This window comes from Diadema antillarum, unplaced genomic scaffold (assembly GCF_040938485.1).
Source record: "Diadema antillarum isolate AM-2024a unplaced genomic scaffold, OU_Dant_1.0 scf00000060, whole genome shotgun sequence".
NCBI lineage: Eukaryota > Metazoa > Echinodermata > Echinoidea > Diadematoida > Diadematidae > Diadema > Diadema antillarum.
Window position 1 is genome coordinate 1047020 of NW_027270949.1, and position 9330 is coordinate 1056349.

Below are 9330 nucleotides of genomic sequence, written 5' to 3' on the forward strand. Positions count from 1 at the left end.
TCTAGTGGACGGTCCCATACGTTTATATTTGCGTATAGTTTTCTAAAGTGGTCAACTGCACTGTATTCTGCAGTTTACCCGATGAACTTTACTAGTCTAGTGTCTAATATAATTTACTAGACTCTTAATAAGTCTTTGCAATTGTAGAATGGCTAAAATGCCATGAAAAGATTAATAAGACGAGTCAAACACTGAAGAATGTATTCCTGTTTATCTCACTCTGGACGCTATATTGGGATGGGGTGCAGCGCATGTGTGTGGCTGTGCTGTGGTCATCATACTTATAGTTAGAAATCTAGCCGACAGTGAAAATACTGCACTGTCCTGTTTGTACGCATAAATTACATGTGCATTGCAAATGAAGTGTGTAAAAAGTGATACAATGAAAGTTGGTGCTGCTCCTGGTTAGTAGAGGAATATAGGCCTAGAATCCATCAGTGGGCTGCATGCTTCTATTTGTCTAAACCGGTAGAACAACAGCTACCTGGAAAGTTGTGATAGAGCTATTAACGAGGGTGCAGATACACTATTTCTACAGCTAATTAATTGACATACATCATACATGTACCTTTGTACATTGTAAGTTAGTGTGTGTGGTGGTAGTCCGTTCCATATTTATTCGTGGTAAGAATAATAATAATAAGAAAAAACACTTATCAACAGTGTCAGCAACACAGATGACAAAAAAAAACAACAAAAAACAGGCAATATGCAAGTTTAAACCTACAGATGCCTAGATTTTTTGCAAAATGTATTTTTCAACGGACATTTAATATTTACATGTATGGATGTGTGTTGAGATACAGGGTTTGAGTTGCAGATTTCTTCAAACTATCAGAACGAACAGAATCTTTTTGAAAATCTTGTTCACCATGTGTTTAACAGTCAAAATCTACTTTGATATTGTAATTAGATTCTACCATTTATTTCTATTTCCCCTTTTTATGTTTTTGTAGATCTCAAAGCCATCAAGTGCAAGTAATGTACAAAGTGCAGACTGATTAGATTTTCATTCTGTGGGGAAAGGAGATCCAAAGCTGTCCCCACAAACTTTGCAGAAATTAGTAAAGAAGAAGAAAGAGAAAGAGACCAGAGTATTCGTGCTAAAATGATTACATGTAAGTTCACAAGTGAGCCACAACACATGTAAACCAATGGATTGGCCAGAATTTGAGCAGTGGCAGGCCCAGACTGAAAAGACTTTTGTTCACGAGCTGACTGACGGGCAGCGATGTGCCACCCTAGACCGCCTCATTGCCTCGTGCGGAGACGTCCAGCTCCGGCACCTCTCCACCAAACTGGAGGGTCTCCTCAAGCGCGACTTCCTTCGGCTGCTGCCCAAGGAGCTGGCCAGCTACCTGCTCTCGTGGCTGGACCCCATCTCACTAGGCCACTGCTGTAGGGTCAGTCATCACTGGAATAAGATGGTCACTGAGTGCACCGAGGCCTGGCAGCAAGCTTGCAGGTGTGTGTGTTTGAATTCTGTAACCTTTTGGCCACCTGCACATCCTTTACAACATCACTGAGATACCTGCCTATGGTCACCCTTTATTCATGTGTATGTTTCTCTCTGATACGATCTGTCTGTTCTTGTGCCTTTGTACGCATACTAGGGTGTGGAAATATAGAAGTATGTGTGTGTCTTTTGTATTTGCGGTCTCTGAATTACAATACTCTTCAATTAAATCTTCATACAGGTAGATATGTCTATGATGTTTATAAAACCATGAAAAATAATGTGAACTTTGATGCAACTTCATTCAGTTCTTCGGGATAACTTAGCAAAACCCTGTAGATGCTAGAGGGTAAAGTAAGGTTACCCATTATGCAAACATTGTCACAACCATCTTGTCACAAAGCCTTTGCTCAGTTCCGGATATTCACTAAATACCATTTCAGATGGCCTGCCAGCATTCAAAAGGTCATTGCTCTTTAAGAGAATACTCCAAAAGTTCACCACATTCTGTTACTGTTGTTTTCTTCTTTTGCAAAACGTAACTTTCTCCAGGTTAGAATACAGTCTCCTTCAACTGTTAGCTAAAGTTACAAGACTCACGATATGAAATACACTAGGAGTATTCCGTAAAGATTAGGAGTTGTGAATACACTATGCATGTTTACAGGGTTTGTTTTGCACCATTGAGGAAGTAGATGTCACATGAACATATTTTTGGTTTACCTCAGGGTGCTTGGTATCCAGGTGCCAGAGGATGAGGATGGAGAGCAGAGAGGAGGAGGAGTCAAGAATGGACTCCACTGGAAGAGTGTCTACCAGGAAGCATTGTGGCGGTTGAAACAGCTACGAGATGGATCGGCCTTTGACAGTACCACTCTCCATGGTCATACAGCCAGGGTCTACTCCTTGCATTACAGAGATGGCAAGGTGGCATCAGGTAGGCCTAGAACAATGACATGACATTTTCTCCTGCAACCATTGCTCCAGTCTTGTTTTCTCCATGGAGTTAGGATTAGGGTTGTGATAGGGTTTTAGGTTTAGTTTGATGTCATGATCAGGATTAGGGTTAGGGTTATATTTGTGGGTAGAATTTAGATTTGGCTTAGTGTGCAGATATTTCTTAGGAGCAATTCTCGCAAGAGCAAATATCATGGAACTGCCTGGAACACTTCCTAATTACTCTGCTTGGATTTAAAGATTGAAATAATAATGATAGAAATGATATGATGAATCTATATACTGTGAAACAATAAATGCTTGCATGCATTTTAACTTTAATTTCACTAATTTCATGAGAGCCAAGGTTCACAGAAAGATTAAAATGCTCATGAAATTCTTGTCTACACTCTAATTTACTGAATACAAGTGGCAATTCCTGAAATTTTGATGCCGAGAATATTTCTTGCTTTACAGTATTACCTATTACAAATGTTTGTATAGAGCACTTTGCAGATAATAACACAAAGAACTTTGACAATTAACAACAACAAAAATTATGCACACATTCTGATATCCATGCTTTGGTAGAAGGGAAATGTGTTTCTACTGTACATAAGGCTGTTAACCTGTTGAGGAGGACTGATTTTGCTACAACAGGCATTTCTCATAGACACCTGCCCGAGTATACTCGGTACTCGTCCTCAATGGGTTAATATATTCAGGGGAGTATTATGTAACAGAGTAAAACATTGACAGAAATGCACTCTGTTAAAGTGAGGGTGAAATCATGACCACCAATAAATGACAAGTCCTGACCTGTGTCCCCGCAGTGAGGAAAGTGTGAAGACTGTATGCAGAATCAATTCTCACAAAGTCCACAGAAGACCTTTGAAACATTTTCTCTACGATGATGTGATTCATTCTTTAGGCGTATTAATCCTTGCAAAGTGTGACTGATCACTAAGCAGGTCTTCTGTTTTCGTCTACTTTTGACTAAACACTAGCCTCTTCCACCAAGTCTCAACAAAAGATAAGTTCATTGTACTTCTGTGCTCTCTGAACAACAAACATCTGGAATTTGCCATTCAGTATGAATTCAGATAATTCTGTCATCTTTTCTACCTGCTCATAGTAATGATAGCACAGTTGTGAATTTCCTTTTAATTCTATTTTATTTATTGTTGCTATGACAAAGGCTCAGATGATCTTACAGTACGTCTGTGGGATGTAGCAAGTGGGAAGTGTCTAAAAGTTCTACAGACTCACACAGTCGCCGACATCAAGTTTGACGACCTGAAGGTCATCACTGCATCATTTGACAACACTGTGGCATGCTGGGATTTGAGGACAGGTCAAAGGTTACAGCAATACTCTGGACATTCAGGAGCAGGTGAGTCTTTGGAACTTGACATGAATGGTGTCAGCTAATTTTTCAAGTGTGAAATGAGCTGAGAATACTACTGCATTCGTTTGTGTGTGTGTGTGTGTGTGTGTGTGTGTGAGAGAGAGCGAGCTCGAGCTCTTGAAAGAAAGATTACATGTACATTTGTGACCATCAGTCTCGGAAAACTAAATATTAGGTCACGACCTTGATCTTGACCTTGTAGCTTTTGTTAATACGTGCTGTCTGAATTTTGAAGTCAAGGGATGGTTCTAAAACTGAAACACTGTGGTTCATGTAAGGCATCTTATTATGTACACTGTATGGTGTTTTGGAATAATCCATTGTGTTTGAATATTTGATCATGTTTGCGAATTCCAGGGTAATTAGACAGTGATAACCAGTGGTGTACACTGCACTCCTGTTATTATAAACTTGGTTATAATGAAATTGCATTTTCAACGAAGTAAATATTGAGGCCTCAACATCATCCACTCAATGCTTTTATGGTCTGTTTGTTTGATTACAACAAATGTTTGATATGATGAAGAAAAACTTCTCGGCCCCAACGACTTTTTTTAATCTGGGTCCACTGTATTTGGTAAAATGATGATTAATATTACAGTGCTGTATGCCACTGAATATAATTGTTCATGGTGTCAGTTGCTTTGCATGGCCCAATGTTCACCACAGGTGGTCACAGTAGAGGAAAAAGAATTGTCCCATAAATCAAGTATTTATTATTTCATTTGATTTATATCCCCTAGTCTTCAGCATAGATTATGATGATGACTTGGATCTATTGGTCAGTGGGTCTGCTGATGAGACAGTCAAGCTGTGGAGACTGACCCAGGGTGCTTTCCTGGCCACCTTGAGTGGTCACTCTGACTGGGTGATCCAGGTGGGTACTTGAGGTCATTCAACATCTTTTTCTGTGGTAGTCTCAGTGAATAGGGTACTAGATTGAAGTAAGTGTTATGCTCCCTGTTGTAGATTACTTTCCAATCATACTTGCATGATTCTGTAGGACTAGTATTGATCTGATGTAGCTTGAATTATAAGTCATATCTGGGGCCCATTGCATAAAAGTTACAAATATGGTAGCTTTGCATCCAATGGTAACTTCCATGGAATTCTTGATTTTGATTGGCTGTTGAGTATTGTTGCCACAGTAGTTACCATTGGATGGCAAAGTTACCATAATTGTAAATTTTATGCAACGGGCTCCTGATGTTTTAGAAACATTAAAAACTCTGTTACACAAGCATCCTCCCCCCACCCCCTCCGATAGTAAAGAAATTAATCACTTGATGAATTATATATTTTACAAAGTTGTGGTAGAAATTATCAATAATATAATTACCAGTAGTTCGAATGTAAACTTTGGAAAAAAAATAAAGATGATATTTGAAATAATGCAAAGCATTTTTCATATTTTCATATTATGAATGTATGTCTTCCTTGTGTTAATGTGGTATTAAGTAATTTGATGTTCATCATCCAAACAGGTGCTAATACAGTCATCCAGTGTGGATTCGAAAAATGTGCAGGCAGGAGACCATGTCATACTCAGTATGGACAAGACAGGCATAAAGGTAATGGTGTCATATTTCCTTGTGATCCTTCCCATAAACTTTGAAATATTATATTGAAACATATTAGTAAGATTTCATACCTCCCAATAATGGTAGCTGCTGTAACAAGCACTAAACTTGTAACCATTGATTATTTGTTGTCTGGCTTTTGCCAGAGTAACTACAATGATGTTCATTTGGTTGCTTGTTATTTTTTTTATGTAATGAAATAGTGTTAGTGAAAATGTGCTTTTTGACCAAAATTGATAGTGATTATTAATAAGAAAACTTCTAAAGAAGACTTTCATTTTAATGATATGATAATCTTGTGTTTCTGTTTGCATCATACCATTCTTTGTCTTCTTCTTCTTCTTCTTCACATTTTTCAGTGGAAGTTAAAATATTCATCACTCAATCCAGCATTCCAACATGATGCATGCAGACAGAGAAAAGACTATTGTAATGTACTGATATCACTGACTCAGTAATAATTAGTGAAATACCCGAGCAGTGTCTTTCTTTAATAATAATAATAATAATAATAATAATTAGCATTTTTACTGCACTTAATACATGGTTTCTAAGCGCCTTACACATATCATAATCATATCGAAACATAATCTTGCATATCATTCAACATAACTACAAACTCTACAATAATTTACATTACTTAATATAATACACACAAAAATAGAAAAAAAGGGTAACATAGAGAAACACGAGATCATTGGAAACTCAAATTATAGTCTTCATTAAATGTGTCTTCAGGAGGGTCTTAAACGTATCTAGCGAGGGTGAAGATCTGATGTGCAGGGGGAGCTTGTTTCATAGTTGGGGCGCAGCGACGGCGAAAGCACGACTTCCGTAGCGGGTACGTGGTATGGGTCCAGGGCTAAGTTGGAGATGGATTGAGTGGGAGGATCGCAGGACACGGGATGAATTCTTGGGAAGTAATAGTTCAGAGGTGTTTGTTAATGAATGTTTTATCACTAGGTGAAGGCAATGTCCAAATCATCTGCAATTGCTCCTGAAATATTTTCATAATTTTATTCCTATTAAAATTGTTTCTATTGCATAATACTCATTGGATATTATGTCAGGAGTTTCTTTCACATTTTACATGGATATTTTATTACTAGGTGTGGCCAGTATCCAAATCATCAGCAGACATTGACTGTCTGGCGACGCTAACCTACCCCAGCGAGGACTCTAGAGGGCAGCTTCTCCTTCCCAGACTCCAGTTTGATGGGAAGACGGTGTCCTGCTCATCAGACATTGGAATCATGCTGTGGGATTTTAGGACTCTAGAGCTTGTGAGGTGAGATTGAACACTGTCAATCTTTTGTGTAGATGATAACTGATGATAATTGAAGAATACCGGTATGCATCTTTAAACCAAACTAGTGTTAAACCAGAAATGATCGTGTGCATTTCAGTTTCGCGAATTTCGTGAGTGCCAAGATTCGCGAAATTAAAGTTCATGCGAAAGATCTTGTCTACACTGTATGCATTGAATGCCAGTGGCTATGAAAGAGGCAGTTGGGTCCAATTCATGAAAATTTCATGCCGGGGACATTTCTTTTTTTTTATGGAATACAGTATACGCTGTATCTGACATATCTAGTGCCAGTTTTCCATCTCTGCCCAACAAGCTACCCAACCTTAAGATTCTTTGTTTGCAGCTATTCATGAAATGTCAGCATGAGATATTGTCACTATGTCATCAATGAGTGTCATGCAAATTTTCCAAAACAGTGCACTCCCATTGTAATGAACACGGTTATAACGAAATTCTGGTTACAACAAAGTAAAAATTCAGTCCCGCAACATTATCTGCTCTATTTCTTTTATTGTCCATTTGTTTGCTTATAAAGAAATTTCATTATATAATGAAAGAAAAGTGCTGGTCTTGAGGATTTCATTATGACAGGAGTTCACTGTACTTTTTATTGTTTGTTGCTTATTTTGGGGTACATGGTAGACTGATCAGCCCTCCGGAGCTGGCCCCCACCTACCAGCTTGGGACCTCCTTTCTGGTAGGCACTGGCAGTGTCTTCACCCTCTGTCTGGATCCTCAGAACCTTCACATCATTTACACCCAGACCCAGTCCGTCATGTCGTCATGGAAACTACCCATCTACCGACGCTCCAAGAGGGGCTCAAACTTTGTTGCAGGTAGGTGTCGCTGGGGACGTGTTTTTTTTTTTTTTTTTTTTTAACAGCTGGTTTGTGTTGGAGTGGTAATGAAATGAATTGTTATCCACACATATGCAAATGTCCATGTGTGTAGAGCCAACCACTTTCAAGATCAAGAACTCTCAAACCCATTGCCTATTTAACCCTTGAGGATGAACTGATCTTACTATCAAAACACGCAATTCCCATAGACACCTGCCTGAGTATTCTCAGGACTCGTCTTCAATGAGTTGAGATCAATGTAAAAGGATTGTTTTCAGTTAGATTGTGTATGTGCCAGTTGGACACTTCAACCTCAATTTTGGGGATAAGTTATCCGATATACGACAAAGTTGAATATGGGCCGGAATCCAGTATCTAAAATTAATGAAGAGGAATAGATATTCACCCATTGTAAATGATTCGTGCTACAATGGTGTAGTGGAGACCACAGCAAGATATGAAAGTGTTGTTTAAATCAATCTGTATGACTGTACATAAGGCCAAAAAAAAAAAATTGTTGCATTGGCGTAACATGAGATTTTCAAATAGGGTCGGTCGGGCGGATTTTTCTTTGTTTTTTTCTTTTTTTTGCTACCTGCATTTTACGTGTAAAACTCGTGCTCAGCTCAGTAAACAGTTACAACTGCTGCACCGAATGTGCTGTGTTCATCTATTCTACAAATCATTTATGAGGCCGATATTACTGGAATTATACCCCTTCACAGAATTTAAAGATGTTGAAATCCTTATCCTGAATGTTTTCACTTCATATTTTACTATTTTGACTTAGATAAGATAGATGCAAATTGACCCATATGTACGATCTTTTCATCGCACATGGCGATCTCTATTACAGTCCCACATATACAGATTCGTGTAAGTTCTCCACACAAGAAACCTATGGCAAAACTGTGCACAATACAACGCAGTCTGAATGCTACGTATACACTGAATAAAATACGTGTCCGTGTTGGAAACAGATGACGTACTGATCAAGGAAGGCTTATGCGAGGCGCTAGATCTCTCCCTCGTACATCCGATATCCCCAGAGCCGTTTCCACTTCCGGGTTTGTGCGATCGCGATCGCAATCAACAAGATATTTGATATCGATAGCAAAAAAAAATAATAAAAAAACATGGGGTCGGCGGAATTTTTAGGGTCGGGCGGGTTACGCCAATGCAACAATTTTTTTTTTTGGCCTAAGTATGTGGGACCTGTGATATTGTATGTTGGTTAAGCATGTACAGTATGTCCACGAGAGAAGTCTTGTCTAATGTCCGTCCCAATACAGGGTGTGTGAGCTGGCTGTGTGGTCTGATGCCACACTATGAACAGGGCCTGGTCTTTGCCACTAGTATGCCAGACCACAGCATACACCTCGTCAGATGGAGGACTGTCAACAGATGACAGGAGGCAGTGGTCAACTCACGGTGAGCAAACGGTCAAGCTACATCCCAGTCGCTGCAAATCAAGACTGTAACAAGTGTTCGTCCATACCAAGAACCATCACATATATTGTAGAATGCTTTGCCATCGACAGTCACGGACAGTAAAAACAAAGATGCTTACAAAACAACAATTCTCCACAGCATTCAAGAGTGAAACAATAACTTCTGTGACTTCTCTCAACATTGGCACACCCCCAGTCCAGTTGGCCCCTATATTGGGGTGTTGGACGGTATCCACAAAGAAGAAGAAACTCCACCCTCTCCCATATTCTTCATAGTCATATCCTGTTGTTAATGTACTTACATAAAAAGAGACCAGTGAAATAGTAATGGAAAAGTAGGACTGCTAAATT

At 39.1% G+C, this 9330-nt stretch overlaps 1 protein-coding gene across 1 annotated transcript; it reads left to right on the forward strand.

Annotated features, from left to right (window-relative positions):
• Positions 1-1154: 1154 nt before the first annotated feature.
• LOC139716066 (F-box/WD repeat-containing protein 2-like) lies at positions 1155-8951 on the forward strand. Its single transcript, XM_071627619.1, has 8 exons — positions 1155-1465; positions 2185-2393; positions 3591-3785; positions 4544-4677; positions 5285-5371; positions 6490-6668; positions 7332-7525; positions 8821-8951. Exons 1-8 carry the CDS (start codon positions 1155-1157, stop codon positions 8934-8936), a joined length of 1425 nt encoding a protein of 474 aa, XP_071483720.1. The 3' UTR covers positions 8937-8951.
• Positions 8952-9330: the final 379 nt, after the last annotated feature.